General features: G+C 42.5%; 2 protein-coding genes across 2 annotated transcripts; one reads left to right on the top strand and one right to left on the bottom strand.

Annotated features, from left to right (window-relative positions):
- Nucleotides 1–8,248: 8,248 nt before the first annotated feature.
- On the bottom strand, nucleotides 8,249–11,266 carry UK114 (reactive intermediate imine deaminase A homolog UK114). The gene is made up of 3 exons (XM_028174192.2): nucleotides 11,107–11,266; nucleotides 9,470–9,696; nucleotides 8,249–8,590 (listed from the first exon to the last, which is right to left on the bottom strand). Exons 1-3 carry the CDS (start codon nucleotides 11,244–11,246, stop codon nucleotides 8,451–8,453), a joined length of 507 nt encoding a protein of 168 aa, XP_028029993.1. The 5' UTR covers nucleotides 11,247–11,266; the 3' UTR covers nucleotides 8,249–8,450.
- A 7,919-nt stretch (nucleotides 11,267–19,185) lies between these two features.
- Nucleotides 19,186–19,847, top strand: LOC114242920 (mitochondrial ribosomal protein L36). The gene is made up of 2 exons (XM_028174240.2): nucleotides 19,186–19,323; nucleotides 19,437–19,847. Exon 2 carries the CDS (start codon nucleotides 19,442–19,444, stop codon nucleotides 19,760–19,762), a length of 321 nt encoding a protein of 106 aa, XP_028030041.2. The 5' UTR covers nucleotides 19,186–19,323; nucleotides 19,437–19,441; the 3' UTR covers nucleotides 19,763–19,847.
- Nucleotides 19,848–20,652: the final 805 nt, after the last annotated feature.

The following is a 20,652-nucleotide window of genomic DNA, read 5'->3' as shown; positions in this document are numbered from 1 at the left end:
CGATTAAAAATGTACTTTGTTCTCCCGGTCCCGTCCGTGCGTAGCTGGAATAGCCCCCTTTTAGCTACAAGCTATAATGTAACGGGCTTTTTGAACCGACATAGAAAAAAGAGGAGGCTCTCAATTCGACTGTATTATTTTTGTGCGTTACCTCAGTACTTCTTCTAGTTGAACCAATTTTTATATATTTTTATTTGACGCCGTTATAGTATATAATTTTTTCTAATATACATAACACCGTTTAATTTTATCAAGATCTAACCAGTATGAGTTATCCTTATTAATTCAAATTTCATTGACTTCTACTACTACATTGATGATATTCTCATTTTATTTTGTATTATTTATTTTAAGTCGGTTATCCTTTTTCTTATAATTTTGTATTATTGTTCATTTATTTAATATTCTGCATGTTGATATATCATTAACAATACGTCACTCTCACAGCATAACCAAATTAAATGATTTCTTACATGTTGAGCAATAAAATGAGTAAGCAATAGGAAAAAAATGTTGAAATTAATCAAAATGATTAAATCATCAAGTTCCCACAAAGTCCAGTAGATATACCTACCTAAAATTTCAAGAATTAGAAAACAAAATTAATAAGACCATCGAAACTTATCAAGAAGATGCAGCGCAAAGACATTCCTAAAGTTAACGATCTTGGAAACTTCTACCGCTCGTCTGTTCTATTTAAATAATCATGTCCCTCTAAATAAAACCTAGTAAAGTAGGAACGTTTTCTTTTTTTTTTTTTTTTTTCCACAGGAGAAAATCGCCGGATCCCCACCCGCCGTGCGTATGTGGGAGTTGAACCTCACTAAAAACTCCTGCCGCTCACAACCGGCGCCCTACCCCGGACCGGGTGGGAACCCAGTCGGAGCTATTGAGACGGCGGGACAGGGTTTACGCAGAGCATATTACATCCATCCCGCCGTCCCCTAAACGCCGGACCGGCGGCCGCCAGCGACACGACCGCCGGTTCCCTCGGTCGACGGGCCAAGAGCCCGCATTGATGGCGCCGCGCTACACCTTCCCCCGGAGCGGTCGGGGGAACCCGGCTTACCACGCCGCCCCACGCCTAGGCTCCTTCCCGCATAAAACGGGTGGAGCCCGAAGCTCTTAGGGGGCCGGGTTACGGACGAGACCCCGGTCCCGACCCCCTGCTCGGCGGCGGCGGATTTCTGCGTAGTGAGGAGAGCTTTGCCTCACTCGCCCCGCCGCCTCCTTCTGTGAGATGGTGCACTCGCAGAAGTCGAGCATAGCCTTCCAGGACTCGTCACCGCCAAGCATCGACGCCACGACGCCAGGCAGCGACAAGTCCGGTCCTATCTTTGCGACCAGGTCACGGCGCTGCACCTCCCAAGCGGGGCAGACAGCGAGCGTATGCTCCGCCGTGTCCAGGTCGTGTCCACAATGGTGGCACCTCGTCGTCGGCTCAGCTCCTATCCGGTGCAGATACTTTCCGAAGCATCCGTGCCCAGTCAGCACCTGCACCAGACGGAAGGTGAGGCGTCCTCGGCCACGATTCACCCAGTCATCAAAGACTGGGTAAACCGCCTCGACGGTCCGTAGACCCCACGTGGGGTTGGCCAACCGCCTCGACCACGATTCGAGCACGGACCGCCGAGAATGGGCCTTCCGCGCCCGCAGCTCACTTTTGGAGGGACGCACCACGCCCAGAGCACGAAGCTCGCTGCGCCACCGATAGTCGGCAGCGAGCGACTCCGCCTCCAGCTCCCATGGCGGCGTCCCCGCCAACACACACGCCGCCTCGAAGGAGACGGTGCGATATCCACGGATGACCCTGATAGCAACGGTGCGCTGCGGCCGGCGCAGGAACCGAGCCATAGCGGCCCGGTTGCGTGGCTCAGCCCATACAGGCGCACCGTACAGGGCCATCGATCGCACCACCCCCGCGTAGAGGCGGCGCACAGCCTGATCCGGCCCCCCGACATTCGGGAGCAGTCGGCTCAAAGAACCGGCTGTCCCCATCAATCGGGGGACCAGCTCCGCAAAGTGAGCACGAAAAGCCCACCGGCTGTCCAACACGAGGCCGAGGTACCTCAACTGCACCCCGACCCCTATTCGGACGCCTCCAACCACGATGTGGGCGTCGACAGGTGGCGCTCTCCGTGGCCCGTGAAACCACAAGGCCTCGGATTTACTGAGCGCCACGTCGAGGCCCAGTCTCCTTATCCTCCCGACAACGAGAGCCACTCCCGCTGTGGCGAGACGGGCAGACTCTCTATAATCATCCCCCCGGGCCACGACCAACGTGTCGTCCGCGTAACAAATAACGCGGAGGCCCGGGAGGAGGGCACCCCTCGGCCCCCAGTCGTACCCGATGTTCCACAAGAGGGGTCCGAGAACCGACCCCTGCGGGACACCCCGCACGACCGGAAAACGGTGAAGGGTCCCACCGTACCCGGTACATTCGACCGACCTGGCCTCCAAATAGGAGCCAACCAGCCGGCGGAGGTAGAGGGGCACTCCATGCCTCTCCAGTGCCCCCCCTATCACGGACCAGGGCAGGGTGTTAAATGCGTTGGCGATGTCAAGAGACACCGCCAGCGCCACCCCACCCCGTGAGACAGCCTCGTCCGAGAGGGCCCGCACGCGGAGTATTGCATCCACGGTCGAACGGCCCTCCCGGAAGCCGAACTGCTCCGCCGACAGGTCAGGTCCAACCCCGACCAGGTGCTGAACGATGCGGGCAGCCAGAATACGCTCCAGCAATTTTCCCGCCTCGTCCAGCAGTACGATAGGACGATACCCGGCGGCTGTATCCACCGGGCGCCCCTCCTTCCGCAACAACACAAGTCTGCCCATCCGCCAGAGCAACGGGAACCGTCCCGACTCCAGGCAACTATTAAATAGCTCCAGGAGCCGGTCCCCTAGGGCATCGAGGGCCAAGGCCAGCACCCAGCCATGGACTCCGTCCGGGCCGAGGGCCGTGTCCTTTGCAGTCATCCTGACAACCGCCACACGGAGCTCTGCCCCAGTAATACGGGGCACCTCAGCAGGGGCTTCACCGTCGATGGCGTCCGACGGCTCACCCATAGCGGGGGGAACAAATCCCTCTCGCTCCTGCGGGAACAACGCCGAAACGATGTCCCGCAGCTGTTGAGGCTGGAGTCGCTCAGTCATAGGGGGGGCCCACGGGCGCAGCTTGCCGCGCACCAACCTGTACGGGCTCCCCCATGGATCCGCTTCGAGCGCCTCTAAGAGTCTCTCCATGTTCTGCTCCTTGGCCCGCCTGATGGCCAGCCGCAGGGCGTCCTTCGCAGCGCGATATTCGCCGTGCAGCCGGGTTTCCTCCTCCGCAAACGCGACGGGGTCGTCGCGCCGCAGGTGGCGGCGACGGCGGTGTCTAGCGCACTGGCGGCTCGCCCGAATGGAGACCGCGCGCAGTCTCGCAATTTCAGGAGACCACCAGGGAGACTGCCGCCGTCCGCAATGCCGAGAGCCGACCCGGGGCATCGAGGCATCGCATATGCGGTGCATCGCGCCGCGGAACCATTCGGCCTCGGCCTCCACGTCGAAAGGGTGTGGGCGCGTGGGCGTCCACGCCGCCACCATAGAGGCCTCCACCAGGAGCTCCTTCTTCAGGAGTTTCAATGCCCACCTAGGGAATGACCGGGATGCACTCCGCGGGGGGTTAACCCCGCGAGCGCCTGCGGCCGGTGTTGGCGCGGGAGCGGAAAGATCGAACCGGATATACCGATGATCTGACAACGATTCCGCCCCCACCACCACGCCCCAGCCGAGGATGCGCTGTGCGATGGACGAGCTCGCGAACGTCAAGTCCACAATAGACTCTCCTGTCCACCGCACGCATGTCGCGACCGAGCCCCTGTTAACGATACAGAGATCGGCCGCGACCACCCACTCCTCCAACAGCCTAACACGAGCGTCCGTAGATGGGGAACCCCAAGCGACAGACTTCGCATTGAAGTCCCCCGCCAGTATCACGGAACGAGGAGAGAGGTGACGAGCGATCACCTCTAGCCCGTCCAGGAACCGCTCGAACTCGACGGTAGGCCGATTCGGAGAGAAGTACACCCCGATCACGACGGTATTTTCTAACTGTACCGCGACGATCCCGGGGCCCCTGGTCACCATCGCCAGGGGGGGAATCATCGCGGATCTTCTTATATGTATGGCCGCCAAGCCATCAGCGTCCCTAAACCAGCAGTCGTCTGCTGGGGGAACGAAGTACGGCTCGGCGACCACAGCCACGTCAATTGACCACTCCGCCATAGTCTGGAGCAGCATGTCCTGAGCCCCGGCGGAGTGGTTCAAGTTTCCTTGGAGGAAGCGATAGGTGTGATCCATTAAGACTGGACCACATCCATCGCCCCCTCCCTTACTCCATTGTCCCCGCTATCGGGCGCGAACGCCTCAGCGGGGGCCAAAGTGCCGGCCGGTGCTCCCCCGGCCAACGGCTTCTTTTGCCGCCGCTTAGCTTGGCGGCGCCAATTTCTAATTGCGTTTTTGCCAGCCGGGGGGCATGCCTTGCCCCCGGTCCGGTGATCAGCTCTGCGTCCGGCCGCCGCACACAACAAACAATGCGGCGCAGCCGAGCACACGGCCGCCTTGTGTCCAGGTTGACCACAGCGGAAACACAGTCCGCTGCGGTCAACCGCACTCACGCACCTGGCGAGGCAGTGCCCAGTGCTGAAGCACTTTAGGCACCGCCAGGCGCGTGGTTCTAGCAGGCGCACGTGGGCTGCTATCCAGCCCACGCGCAACCTACCCGGATCCCCCAAAGGTCTCCCGGGCGGAGGAGCAGCCAGGACGACGGCCGCCTCCACCGGGCAACGTACCCACACGGAGCTGGCCCCGGTATAACCGGGACGCAGCTCGCCTACGGTTATATTCTGCAGGGCACAGTTGCCCTGGGAAGCGACGGCCGCCGCCACCTCATCCCTGGTGGTGCAGTCGTCCAGGCCGGTCACTTTCAATTCGGCCATCTTGACCGGCCTATGCACCCGCACCTCCTCTTCAGGCAGGACCGTACGCAGCCTTGCGGCCAGACGCTCTGCGATGCTGGGACTATCGGCAAAGTAGGAACGTTAGTAAGTTTTTACATTGCAAACGTAACAATTTCATAATATTCAAACGTTTAAAATAATTAATGATTGCTGTTTTTTAGATGAAATAGCACGACTTAATCAATTACAGTTACATTTCTTATTGTATTAAGGTAACATCAAGTTTTTAGAATTGGCCATTGGCTATTGAACCAATGCAAAAATAGCATGCTGCATCTGAAAAAATAATTCTTATAGTTCAGAAACATATTCCGTCTACGCAATATATTTTTTTTAGTCTGGCGCTAATTTTAAAAAGTAAACTTGACGCCTGAATATTTCGCTGAAATATTATTTTATGGTTTAGCAACAATGATGGAATCGACTTCAGTTGGCTTTTTAAAGATAAGGCCTTAGTGTATCTGTATGTAACCGGTTTAAAAAAATTAAAGCATAGGCCTACCTACCAGTCTCATTATCCGCGTGAGGGTTATGACAGAGCCTAACAAAAGAGTTACCTATCAGTAGATTCGGTCAAGTCTATAAGATTCTTTCTTCTCAGTCGTATGCACTCTTGACAGAGTGGTCGTGGTCATCACTTCGGGTAGTGGTGCGCTTCACCTGATGTCGCCAATCCTCGCGGCCCTTCTTGTGCACTCGTTAACGGGACCCCTTAGAGCTATTTATTTTTCCACAAGAGAAAATCGCCGGATCCCCTACCGCGCAGCGGGTGGTGTATGTGGGAGTTGAATCTCACTAAAAATTCCTGCCGCTCACAGCCGGCGCCCTACCCCGGACCGGGCCGGTGCCCAGTCGGAGTTAATGAGACGGCGGGCGGGCGGGCTAAGTTTACGCAGAGCATATTACATCCATCTCGCCGTCCAACCGCTTAAAGCCTTTATTTGATCGATCAATCGTAACGGTAATATGCCGTGCGGTCTTGTGCCCTCTCTCATGCACCACAAGGCGCTCAACAGAGTCGTCACTCCGCCGCGATACCTGCCCGAAGAAACTGAGAATGCGACCCTGAATGATGGAGGATAGTCGCTGCTTGACGCCAAGTTCCTGTAGAATTGACTGATTCGTTCTGAACTCCGTCCACGATATTTGCAGCATTCTTCTTGAGCACCACATTTCGAGAGTATCTATCCTCTTTATTTGGACATTAGAATGCTTTGTGCTAGATAGATTTAACCGATGCTCAAAAACGTCGTCACGTAGATTGATGTCACATAATGTTAATAAGACTCGACGGAAAACAAGGAAGAGCTTAGACGAACGTTATTTAAGGACGCTGAAGCAGCGGTTACAGTGCTATAGGCAATAATAGTGGGGTCACTGCTTTTCTCAATAGTTTGATGGTATGCAGTGATAGATAAATGGGTTCTCAAGGGAATTATTTTGAAAAACATTAAATGCATTAGCAGTAGCTATTTCAGCTTTTGACATTTTAAAAACTTCTAATGTCAAGTGTACAAGATACCTATAATCAGTACGTAATTTGTTTTTCACGACATAATTGAACAGCTTGTACGGTTTAACTTCGGGCTTATTATTTTCATTTCACGACCGCTTTATCGAATATTTGAAACGTCAGATATAATAAGCGCGAGATTAAGCCATAAAAATATCTTTAATTATGCATATAATTATTTTGTTTTTTGTTTTTTTTTAAGGGAAAAAAATACCTACAATATTGAAACCTAAATATGTATATACAGCTAAATATTAATTAGTCAACATTTCACCTTGCGCTACCTCCTGTTCGAAGCGTGCCACTAATCCTTTGCCGCACGAAACGAAAAACGTCCGAACTTTAAAAAAAAAAGGCATATTTATATATCAATCATCTATTTTTGTTTTGTAAGCAATACAATCACAAAAATAATAATCTTGATAATATAAAATCGTAAGTAGTTACAGTAATTTGTAGGCCGTTTACACCGATTTTCAATGTAAAAGTAACCCTTTGTTCAAACAATTCACGCAGCAGACCGGACTAAGGTGCTATAAATTATTCCATCCGTCCCCAGCTTGAAGCTTGAGGAGGCGCGGGGACAAGGTAGTCAGCGCGCCGTTGTTCTTACCCACCTACTTTCTGGTTACAGACCACCCCTTCTAGGTCACAGGTTTAAAAATAGATATAATTTAAAAGAACGCGACACACCACACTGTTTTTAAAAATGTTTCATTACAATGGCATTGCGTGAAGTTTTTTACGTGCCGTGTGCCGTTTTAACATGGAACGAAAATTCGTCTTGTTGTTTTCAAGGTTCTAGTTTATGGAATCGAGCTTTTGACACAATAGTTTTTATATGTGAAAGAAATATGAACATTTATGATTTATTTTGCAGATCTAAACAACAAAAAACTAAACTACCTGAGTAATACTTACATGATTATTAAGACAAAAGTCAGAAAGATCAATAAAAAAAGACGAACTGATGTCAATAAAAAATTTAAAAAAAGCGTTCTTGACAGTAGGATAGTACAATGATGGAGGATGCCTCTCCATCCGGTTGACGCAAGTGCTTACCGGGCTCTAGAGCATCCATATTGGTACCTATGCACAAAATCTCGGAGCGCATACTACTTAGCATGGGCAGGCCTGTGCCGTATTCTAATCACTAATGTAGAGCCTTACTTGTCGGGACCCGACGTCGTACAATATGCGCGATCGTGACGATTCGGAATTTAAATTTTGAGGTGAGGAAAAGCTCTACTTTCTCTACTATCTCACCGCCTCTAAGCGTTGAAGCCAAGCTGGGACCAAAAGCAGACCGTTCATCGTCTATATTTTTTTCTAATGGATGAAATACTTTTTCGGATTTTAAGTATTAGTGAAATCCATAAACATCACAATCTAAATGTAGTCACCCAGCCAGACATGAGTTGAATTAGTCTTAATTGTATTTTATAACAATTATATCGCGCCCTTCAAACCTGAGACAAGCCTTCTTCGCGGCAGAAACAATCAGAATTTTTGTAACTACTCGTGTGGGCTTAGACCGCGCACCACAATCAACCAGTATTGCAAATTTATTATATTTTTTAAGGATTTTATTTTTATTACACGATGCTATTACCGCCCTTTTTCAGATTTGTGGGGTACCTGTAGTTGGAATACATTTTTTGGTTAGAAATTATATCGAGTACATCGATGTACATACTTATACTTATATTAATTATAGTACAATAAAAACACGAAATTATTAGGATTATTTTAATTAAAAATGTATTTGTCATATTTGGAAACATATGTACCTAAGTCAGTCAGTTTTGCATTAAATATAATTTGATGATATTGAATTTATGGTAAAATTATGGAAATAAGTAGTTAGTTACCTTTATTAAATGTTGTCATTTTTAAATAACTTATGAAATTTAATTCGGACAAAAGAGGTAACATTATTAGCGTGCACAAGGGCATGGGCCGGCCTCTGCTATGACCAAGTCTCCGCAAAGAGCGATGGCCTCGATCTCTACAGCTGCACCCAACGGTAGTCGACTGACTTCGTATGTCATTCGAGCAGGGCAAGCTTTAGGAAAATCTGTGAAGGAAATTAACTGTTTTATTTGGCATCCGGTTTCACAGATATGTTCGTTAGCTTTCGGTTCGTTTTGCCAGGTTGAAACAATCCTTTTCTCCAAGCGTCTGTCTGAATTGAGATAAAGTTTATTATACGCCACAATTTTAACCATACATAATTTTTTATTGTCATAATTGCGGTATGACCAAAATTTTTTTCAAAAATGTGTTGATTTTGTTCGCTGCTTTACTAGTTTCAGAAACTAAGATAATTACTTAAGTATATATCAAGAATTAAAAGAAGCTAATAATAATTAATAGTATTGAACAGAATCAGAATAGATTCTGTTTATTACTATTTGATGTTACATATATTTGATATATTTTATGTTGATTCATGATTGATTATTATTATTTCTTACATTTATTAGATACCGTGATAAAAAAAATCGTGAACCCTCTCTAATGTACTTTTCGATCAATTTTATCAGTTGATGAGAATAGAACCTTTTGATTTTATCTGTTTATAAAATCTCTTTTTCCCAGTTTAGATCTCAAATTGCATAATTTCAGTGAAATCAAGACCAAACTAAAATTACAGAATTTTCTTTTAAAAAAAAATCCTACTGCCACAAATATTTTGCGGTTGTTTTATTATGTTTATGACGACGAACGAACTTAAAGTCTATTTGGTAGCGTATAAAAATTATTTTCCATTGGGATTCCCAGTTTTTTTTTTCATAAGTGCCATTTGAGCAACACTAAACAAACTTGCTATTTCTAATATACCTAAGTTGGTACAATCGTCATCACTCTAATGAGTATATGTAAATTAAGTAGGTGATTCATGTTAAACGGTTTTTCAGGAGTTTGCAAATTACATATGTAAGTATGTACTAACATTCTGCATAGACTTTGTTGAAAGTTTGGAAGTCGTCCATGCTAGCCAACAAAACAGTAGTTTTCACGACCGACTCCAACGAAGCGCCACCAGCTTCAAGTACATGTCGCAGATTGTCCAGAGCCTGACGGGTCTGCGCTTCAGCACCACCGCAGACCATCTGTGCATCTCGATCCAATCCGAGAATTCCAGAAATGTATAAGGTCTTGTCCGCTAAAATTGCTTGACTAAAATTAAATAGACGATACAATACAACATCCTTTAACCCATAATCCAAGTTTAGGTATCATTTTTAAAATTATTGGCGTAGAAAACATAACACAATAAGTTTTGATTAACATTATTAATGTAGGTACTTCCCGATTTCTCGGAGGTTGAAATTCAAAATGAGGAACTTTGTGTATTACCTATTGTATAAACACGTCATTACGGATCCTCCCGATCCATTAACGGTGCTTTTAGGTAGCTACCTCAAGCACCGATCACCGTCCTCGCCGAACCCGTCGCTTGCGACGAAGGGCTCGACGAGTAAATCAATACCAATAGACACAGCCCACCGAGTTTCTCGCCGGATCTTCTCAGTGGGTCGCGTTTCCAATCCGGTGGTAGATTCCCTAAAGCACTGCTCCTTCTAGGTCCAGTGTTAGCAACACTTCCGGTTTGAGCCCCGTGAGCTCACGTGCGCGTCAAAGTGAAGCTAAAATAGCCTCTCAAGACTATCAGCATAGGAAGACAAAAAATATGAACAAAATAAAAACGCAGTAAATAGGTTTTTAAGTACATATCTAAATGAGATTGTTAATGGCGACCTAAAACTGCGCGAGAAAGCGCTACAAGCCCTTTGCTCTTTAAAATCTTGAAATGGGGATTCGACGGTCAAGTAAAAAGGCAACGCATGAGTTATTTAGAAAGTTCAACTCCCACAAACCACTTCAAAGTCCCAGCTGTGAGTGATACCAGTCAGTGATAATCCAGCTATTCAAGTTATCCACCCAAAACTATATTCATGCAACATTACAAATAAAAGTATGAACGCGACGCGACGCAAGCTTCTTTAAACTCCCTCCTGGCCGAACCGCGCTCACCTGTCCTGGCGAAGCTGTAAAGGTTTTCGGTTTTCCTTCCGTTTTGCAGTAGTATCTTATTTTTTAACTTAATTAATTTTCATTAGAGGATTCCCTAACTCCTATCACAACTAGGTAGCTGTAAAATATGTTGAGAGCACGCATTAGCTTATGCAACCTTAACTATTATTTACACAAAACACTGTTTTTGCTACAAAGTAAATTTCTTATTTGACGTTATTCCGATGAATGTAAGTAATTGAGATTTTGACCTTTCTCCTGGTGTTTGGTGGCTTTCTCCGCAACAATAATGTTGGAATCCCCATCTACCCTAGCAAGATGAATAGAGACATTGTTTTTTTCCTGCCTATTCATTAGAACGGGTACATGAACTAACGGACTCGACTGAGAGAATTTGCTAACACTAACCTAAGCAAGAGCCGTGCTTCTCGGTATCTACTTACCACCGGAACGGAATCGCGACCCACTGAGAAGATCCGGAGACTCAATAGGTAACAAATGTAATCTTTGGCTGAAGTTCACACAAATCAATAATATTTTTAGTAAACTAACCTGTACGGACCTACTGGTTGATATATTTCCGGAGATGTTATTATTGTTTTTGTTACTTTATTGTTATTCGAATTTTTTGCTGAACTCATTTTGGGCGAAACTTTGTCTTCGGACGCCAGTGCAGAATCTTCTGAGCTCATTTTTATTCTTTAGATGTAAATAGGTCAATAGTTCAAATGACAAAAAGATAACACTATCGGTGTTCAGATAGTAAGAGTATGGAATACATACATAAATGTTATTTTATTATAATTATTCCACAAAAATTATTAAGATTCTCAAAAAGTCATAGAATACTTTGACAATGTATGACTTTGTATGACATACAATCTTAATTAGATTATCGCCAATTCAGATAGTTTTCGTTTAAATTGAATAAAATAATTTTATTCCCAAAACGAGTTGAAATTACGAACTTTTTTTGATTGATTTTGTGTTTGTTAATGAGAGAGTTTTATTCAACATGCATTCATTTGAAAGTAACACTCCGCACCAATGCAACTACTATGCAGCCAAGATACACAGCGGCGTCCCATATTAGAGACCTCTCACTGCTATCTATAGATATAGATCGGTACTACACAATCAATAGGATCTTTGTTAGAGCAGAGGCGACTACAAAGTCCACCACCACGTCTAGGTAGAACGACTTCGACCTATTTGGAGGAAGCCGGAAAAAAGTAATTAAGGCAAGAGAAAAGGAAGAATAAAAGATGACAGTCACAGAAGAAGGAGATAAGAAAAAATCTGTAAAGGCTGTATTCAGACATTAATAAAAATATTAAATAAATAACGAAGTTTCATTAAAAAGACTAGATGAAGGAACTTTATTGGTGACACCGATGTAAATTTTTAGAGTTATTCCTCCTCCTGCTATTAAAGTTAGACCAAAGATAGTTTGACAGCAAAGGAAAACTCATACACTGTTGGGCGAGGCAAATTTTACTAATGGTGTTTGTTATCTCCATTTGAAAACTGTTTCGAATTGGAGAAAGGAGTTAAATTAAATGATAGAATATTTTTCCCTATTCCTATTATTAAGAAATAGATAAAATGGAAAAACAAAAGATTTTTTTATTGCTTATGTGGGTGGACGAGCTCACAGCCCACCTGGTGTTAAGTGGTTACTGGAGCCCATTGAAATCTACAACGTAAATGCGCCACCCACCTTCAGATATAAGTTCTAAGGTCTCAAGTATAGTTACAACGGCTGCCCTACCATTCAAACCTGTTGTAACCTTCTTTTCCATATTCCATTATTTGAAATACTTCAAACACATTGTCATTTTTGCTACCTATCTTTATTATATTTTATGCTATGTCTTGAAAACATTGTTTTATTATATTGGCGACGAGTTAAAAGAAATTAAGATGAACGATGAACAGTTCGCATTATTTTTACATGCACAACAAAATCAGCAAGAACAGATTTTACAAATCTTGAAATTGTTGGTACCAACAGTTTGCAATACAACAGCCAAGAGCGTGACGTACGACTCTTTTACAAAACATGATACGGATAACAAGATAAGTATAATCAAACATTTCAATATGGATAAATACAATCCAGATACATTCAGAATTGACGATTACATTGATTTTTTCGAAAACAAATGCAAAATTATTGATATCGATAACAGCGACTTACAGAAAGATTTGCTTCTGAATTTACTAACACCAGAGATATTCCACGAATTAAAAGTAGCTTTAACGCCTGATTTCGATATAGCTACATACAGCGAAATTTGTAACAAATTATTAGACCTCTATCGCATAAAAACGACGAGGTATAGAGCCTTAACAGAATTTTGGAATTGCACTAGAGAACAAAATGAAACGATGGAACACTATGCAAACAGATTAAAAGGTCTTAGTAGGGATTGTGGCTACACTAATGACTTCCTGGAACGACAATTACGTGACCGCTTTGCCACTGGATTGAATCATCCAGATTTAGAAACCGACTTGAAACAAAAATGGCCTGATTTAGTTCAAATGGTAGACGGAATACCACGAGAAGTAACCTTCCAACAAATTTTTACAATCTCTCAATCAAGAGAACAGGCAGAACAAGACACACCACGAACAAATACTAAAAAAATAAATAGGAGCAAAACCAAAACCGTACCATTACATCAAAATACAACACGAAAATTAAATCCAATGCATTGTTTACGCTGTGGAAAGAAAGAACGGCACAGCCTATCACAGTGTTCAGCCAAGGACCATATTTGTAAAGAATGTAACACCAAAGCACACTTTGAGAGTTGTTGCATTAAGTCTGGACGGGCATACATCAGCTATTCAGAAGGGAGCCGAAAATCAATTAAAAAAATAACAAGACCTCATAAGTCCTCAACATCATCATCATCATCTATCAGTAATAACAAGGAAGAAAGCGATGATGAAGTTATCTGCAGCGTCTTGGGTACACGTAAGAGAGAATGCAAACAAATCGATGTACGGATCAATGACATACCTTGCACTATGGATTGGGACCCCGGCTCTGCGTATTCAATAATAAACACGACATTGTGGAAAAAATTAAGATCACCACCTTTACAACCAGCCCCGAAACTCAAGGCCTACGGCAACACAAACTTAAAAACAAAGGGAATTACAAAAGTGACAGTCGAAGTCGACGGACTGCAAAAACTTCTACCTGTGGTCGTAATGAAAAATGCCAAACCAATGTTATTTGGTTTACATTGGAGTGAAGTTTTTGAAATGGAATTTCCAAAACCAGTATACTCCATCAAAACATCAACACCGATTACTCTCAAACAAATACTGGATAAACATTCACAACTCTTTGATGGAAAACTAGGAAAAGTTAACAATTATTACGTAAACATACATGTCAAACCAGAAGCTGAACCGATCCACCTTCCTGCACGGCCTATAAAATTCAGCATGAAAAAGAATATAGAAAGGGAGATAGATCGTCTGATCTCAGAAGGGATAGTGGAAAAAGTAGATCCTAATATTACACCTATTGAATGGGCTACACCCACAGTTAACATTCTGAAATCTACAGGGGAAGTTAGGATATGTGGAGACTACAGAACTACACTTAATCCAGTACTTATTAAACATCTACACCCAGTTCCAATTTTCGATCAACTACGCCAAAATCTCGCAAACGGTAAATTATTTTCAAAAATAGACCTTAAAGACGCATATTTACAATTTGAAATAGCACCGGATTCGAAAAAGTACTTGACGTTGTCAACACATAAAGGGTATTTCCAATACAATAGAATGCCTTTTGGAATATCGACTGCTCCTTCAATTTTTCAACATTTTCTGGATCAACTGCTAGGCGATATCACCAATGTAGCTGTATATTTTGACGACATAGCTATAGCAGGGAAAGATCTTTCAGAACATTTACAAACTTTATCTATTGTATTCGATCGCTTACAAAACGCTGGCCTAAAAGTTAATTTAAAGAAATGTAATTTCTTACAGAATCAGATTGAATACTTAGGTCACATAATAGATAAACATGGCATCCACCCAACCAAATCTAAAATTGATGTCATAACTAAGGCCCCAGCACCTAGTAATGCAAAAGAACTACGATCATTTTTAGGACTAGTTAACTTTTACGAACGGTTTGTACCACATCTTCACGGAATTTGTTCGGATCTTCATGATCTAACTAGTAAAAAAAATAGATGGCGTTGGACTGATCATGAAAACAGAATATTTGAAGATACAAAGAAATGCATAGCTTCTTCACAACCATTAATTGCATTTGACGAGAAACGTCCCCTTTATTTAGCATGTGACGCTTCCGAAAAGGGATTGGGTGCAGTATTATTCCACAAGGACTCGAACATAGAACAGCCAATTGCTTTTGCTTCAAGGAAACTACGACCAGCGGAAATGAAATATTCCGTTATTGATCGTGAAGCTTTAGCAATAGTATTTGGTATAAAAAAATTTGATCAGTACTTGAGAGGAACGAAATTTAATCTAGTTACGGACCATAAGCCTCTTATACATATTATGGGTGCACGCCGCAACCTTCCTAAACTAGCCAATAACCGATTGGTAAGATGGGCCCTAGTAGTGGGAAGTTATCAATATGACATTTACTACAGGAAAGGTGAAAATAACACATTAGCTGATTGCCTTTCCAGATTACCAAACCCTGAAACTGAACCCTCCGAGACAGAAGGGCTTGTACATAAAATAGATCTACGTCTTTTGAGCACTCGAATGACTGACCTTAACCTATCAGAACAGTTACTTATGAAAACAACTGCAAAGGATCATATACTCACAAAAGTTTGTCAAAATTTAAAAACCGGCTGGAGAGAATCAGAATACAATCCAGAAATGAAACCATTCTACAGAAACCGGACTGAATTATCTGTTGAGAATAAGATACTTATGAGGCAAGGACGCATCGTTATACCTACAGCACTCCGAAAAGCCATTCTTACATACCTTCATCGAGGACACCCTGGCATTTCTGCTATGAAAGCACTTTCACGTTACTATGTTTGGTGGCCTAACCTTGACGAAGACATAGAATTATTTGTCAAGAAATGTACCAGATGCCAACAGAACCGCCCTTGTAATCCTGAACTTCCTGTATTTTCCTGGTCCATACCAGAAGAAGTATGGGAGAGAATCCATATCGACTTTGCTGGACCGTTCGAAGGATCGTATTGGTTGGTATTGTGCGACGCTCTCTCCAAATGGGTGGAAATACGACCGATGAAACACATCAACACCAGATCACTTTGTCTTACATTAGATAACATATTTTGTACATTTGGCTTACCAAAAATGATTATATCCGATAATGGACCTCAATTTACATCTTATGAATTTAAAGAATATTGCACAAAACACCTTTCATTCCTCGGGGTTTCTGAGGTGGAAGACTCGCGTGGCCTGATGTGATCAGCGTGTCTTCGTTTTTCTAGTCCTCCTGGTGTTGAAACAATATATGAATATTTATGTTTTCGGGATGTAATTACCGCTGGTTCCCATGTTTTATCATTGCGTGTTTTAATATATACTTGGTCACTAGGTCGGTAACTCGGTGATGTGGTACGAATATTTTCTTTTACTTGTAAATACTGCATTAACCTTCTTTTGTCTGGCCGAATGTTGGAAAGTATGCAATTCAATTGTCTTCCAAACATCATCTCAGCTGGAGATTTACCAGTGGACGAATGCGGAGTGTTTCTGTATGTAAACAGAAATTCTAATAGTCGGCGCTCGAGATTTGTGTTGTCTACCGATGCCATTCTATTTTTGAATGTTCTGACTAAACGTTCTGCCAGCCCATTTGTCCGAGGATGATATGGAGATGATGTGACATGTAAAATAGACTGTTTTGTGCAATATTCTTTAAATTCATAAGATGTAAATTGAGGTCCATTATCGGATATAATCATTTTTGGTAAGCCAAATGTACAAAATATGTTATCTAATGTAAGACAAAGTGATCTGGTGTTGATGTGTTTCATCGGTCGTATTTCCACCCATTTGGAGAGAGCGTCGCACAATACCAACCAATACGATCCTTCGAACGGTCCAGCAAAGTCGATATGGATTCTCTCCCATACTTCTTCTGGTATGGACCAGGAAAATACAGGAAGTTCAGGATTACAAGGGCGGTTCTGTTGGCATCTGGTACATTTCTTGACAAATAATTCTATGTCTTCGTCAAGGTTAGGCCACCAAACATAGTAACGTGAAAGTGCTTTCATAGCAGAAATGCCAGGGTGTCCTCGATGAAGGTATGTAAGAATGGCTTTTCGGAGTGCTGTAGGTATAACGATGCGTCCTTGCCTCATAAGTATCTTATTCTCAACAGATAATTCAGTCCGGTTTCTGTAGAATGGTTTCATTTCTGGATTGTATTCTGATTCTCTCCAGCCGGTTTTTAAATTTTGACAAACTTTTGTGAGTATATGATCCTTTGCAGTTGTTTTCATAAGTAACTGTTCTGATAGGTTAAGGTCAGTCATTCGAGTGCTCAAAAGACGTAGATCTATTTTATGTACAAGCCCTTCTGTCTCGGAGGGTTCAGTTTCAGGGTTTGGTAATCTGGAAAGGCAATCAGCTAATGTGTTATTTTCACCTTTCCTGTAGTAAATGTCATATTGATAACTTCCCACTACTAGGGCCCATCTTACCAATCGGTTATTGGCTAGTTTAGGAAGGTTGCGGCGTGCACCCATAATATGTATAAGAGGCTTATGGTCCGTAACTAGATTAAATTTCGTTCCTCTCAAGTACTGATCAAATTTTTTTATACCAAATACTATTGCTAAAGCTTCACGATCAATAACGGAATATTTCATTTCCGCTGGTCGTAGTTTCCTTGAAGCAAAAGCAATTGGCTGTTCTATGTTCGAGTCCTTGTGGAATAATACTGCACCCAATCCCTTTTCGGAAGCGTCACATGCTAAATAAAGGGGACGTTTCTCGTCAAATGCAATTAATGGTTGTGAAGAAGCTATGCATTTCTTTGTATCTTCAAATATTCTGTTTTCATGATCAGTCCAACGCCATCTATTTTTTTTACTAGTTAGATCATGAAGATCCGAACAAATTCCGTGAAGATGTGGTACAAACCGTTCGTAAAAGTTAACTAGTCCTAAAAATGATCGTAGTTCTTTTGCATTACTAGGTGCTGGGGCCTTAGTTATGGCATCAATTTTAGATTTGGTTGGGTGGATGCCATGTTTATCTATTATGTGACCTAAGTATTCAATCTGATTCTGTAAGAAATTACATTTCTTTAAATTAACTTTTAGGCCAGCGTTTTGTAAGCGATCGAATACAATAGATAAAGTTTGTAAATGTTCTGAAAGATCTTTCCCTGCTATAGCTATGTCGTCAAAATATACAGCTACATTGGTGATATCGCCTAGCAGTTGATCCAGAAAATGTTGAAAAATTGAAGGAGCAGTCGATATTCCAAAAGGCATTCTATTGTATTGGAAATACCCTTTATGTGTTGACAACGTCAAGTACTTTTTCGAATCCGGTGCTATACGACGACTTTGAAGATGAAAATAAAAAAGGAGAGATGAAAGAGCATCAGCAAGAGAATAGTTGAAATATCACCAACATTAAGCTTGCACTTTTTTAAAAGACAATTGATCCTAACAGACGACTCTCCTGTGGACAAAGAATAAGATGCTAGGTGTACTGGTAATCAGCGATGCGATTGCAGTGGTGAAATCCCACAGATAGATACAATTTTATCTAAAAACTACAAGTGTTCACGAATTATTTCCACGATTAAAGAATAGCATTGCGTATTAAAAGATAAAACACAACAGTTTTTATTTTATTTGCTTGTCTAATGGGAACATAGATAGGGAATTGTGAACCCGCATAAATACCTATTTTCTACTGCAAAGCAGTAGGTAATTGAAATTCCTTAAGATATAAGGTTGATAAATGACCAATCATTAATATTAGCTTTTAAGTCATTGAAGACTCAGTGGACCACTCCAGAAATGCCATCTTGATTGTACTTCAGAATGTCTACCGTCACTTCTATAGTAAGTTTCGTCGGCAGCCGGTATTGTTGACATCAACGAAAGACAGTGGCCGCACACCATCAGGTGGGCCGTAAGTTTTTGTACCAATAGTAGTAGTAAAAATGAAATAAAATAAATTCCATTCCATCCAATTCCATGTCTATTGTAAAGCTATTAATACCCCGTAAACAGTGCTGGATTAAGCAAGCGCGGAGTCCGTAGCAAATTATTTCAAAGCATAGAATAACAGAATAAATCCACAAAAATGACAGTAATAGGAGCATAGCAATAATAATAAACAATACCAATCAGTAATTATGAATACGGTTCTTCGCGGACTCTCCCAAAAAGGTCATAAAACTTTCAGTAAGCTCCAACCTTTTGAACAATTTAAACTAAGAGATTTTTCATCTGCATTTATGAGCTGTTTTAATGTTATTCCACTTTACTTTTCAGACAATAGACGAGAACCAAGAATATGATCCGAGTTTTGTTATTTGTTTGTATGGCAGTATTCCCTTTGCTTATCCGATGAATACGTAAAAAAAAACAAAAATGAACACTGTCAAAAGTGTCAAAAAGAAAATTGAATGAAGGGAAATTCGGGACAAATAAAGCGAATTTCGAATCCTTCATTTTAAATGTTATTTAGAATAAACAATACTGTCTATAGTGCAATAGAGTTTTACATCAGGTAAAGTGGAATTTCCGAACAGACGTTATGGAGCCTTTTTTGTAACCTATTTTTTCCGTATTATTACGCTTATATCAAGTAAATTCATTTAATCGTATATATTCTATTTTCAGGTAAAATGCAGAAGCTATTTTCGTTAGTTAAAGTGGCTAATAGCATAATAGGAGGGAATGTACTACCAATATTAAATAGGATTTCTCAGCCTTCTGTTACAAATTTCGTAAAACCTGTGATCCCATTAGTCACGCAAATTTCGGGTATAAAAATTAAAGGTCGCGTACGGAGACGTTGCAGGTCGTGTTATTTTGTGTTTCGAGATGAGAGAGTTTATATTATGTGTTCAAAGTTTCCGAGACACAAACAAATGTCAATGAAACCAAAGCCACATAACACATGGATTTTGACACAAGCGAGCCAGAGTCCAGTTAGACCCTGGTAATTAAGAGTGCTTATGGATTAATTAATATATTATGTATGTACAATGTAATTTAGTTTCTATAGATAATAAAATCAAAAATGTAGAAGCTGTTGATTTTACTTTCATTTGTGGACTTATTAAGTCATATTTTTTCTGTAGAAAGCTGACCCATTTCATAGATAATAATGAATTACAACTACTTCCAATAACTTTTCTCACTTGAAATTTTTGAATTTATTAAGCAAGTCAGTTAAATCAGTTCTTTGTTACCAGACTAGGTACACTATAAAGAGGACTGAAACATTCCACTGGTTTTACAATAGTACCTCAGTGTATTATATCCCATCCCCATTAGGTTCAACTAGCTTTTTCAAACCCCAATTTTTGCTAACCTTAAACTTTTTCTCAACATTAAAATTACTATATTGTATCAACCCATTTCATGAACACATTGCAATGTCAGTGTGGAATCTAGTGTATAAGCCATCACTTACACAAGGTAGTTTATTTCCCCGCTCCTATTTAGTTTATTTATATTCCCCAGTCGCCGCCGACCCAGCTAGCCTTATTTGCTGACGACACAACCGTTTACTACTCAAGTAGAAAAAAGTCCCTAATGGCGAGTAAACTCCAGAGCGCAGCGCTAACCCTCGGATAGTGGTTCAGAAAATGGCGCATAGACATGAACCCAGTGAAAAGCACAGCAGTGTTATTTCAAAGAAACTCACCGCTTATTTCCTCCCACATTAGGAGGATAATATTTCACCCCCCCCTATCACCTTCTTCGGCCAACCTATATCCTGGGTCAGGAAGGTCAAGTACCTGGGTGTCACCCTGGATGCATCCATGACATTCCGCCCGCATATAAAAACAGTCCGCGACCGTGCCGCATTTAATCTCGGCAGATTCTA

This window comes from Bombyx mandarina, chromosome 11 (genome assembly GCF_030267445.1).
Source record: "Bombyx mandarina strain Sakado chromosome 11, ASM3026744v2".
Lineage (NCBI taxonomy): Eukaryota > Metazoa > Arthropoda > Insecta > Lepidoptera > Bombycidae > Bombyx > Bombyx mandarina.
This window is presented reverse-complemented; position numbering and strand designations above follow the sequence as displayed.

Excerpts from the sequence above, each read along its gene's own strand:
- UK114 (XM_028174192.2), bottom strand. The coding sequence starts at position 11,246 with ATGAGCTCAGAAGATTCTGCACTGGCGTCCGAAGACAAAGTTTCGCCC. Across the intron at positions 9,697-11,106 it reads CAACCAGTAGGTCCGTACAG|TCAAGCAATTTTAGCGGACA; the intron begins GTTAGTTTACTA and ends ATTTAATTTTAG. Across the intron at positions 8,591-9,469 it reads CAACAAAGTCTATGCAGAAT|ATTTTCCTAAAGCTTGCCCT; the intron begins GTTAGTACATAC and ends TTTCCTTCACAG.
- LOC114242920 (XM_028174240.2), top strand. The coding sequence starts at position 19,442 with ATGCAGAAGCTATTTTCGTTAGTTAAAGTGGCTAATAGCATAATAGGA.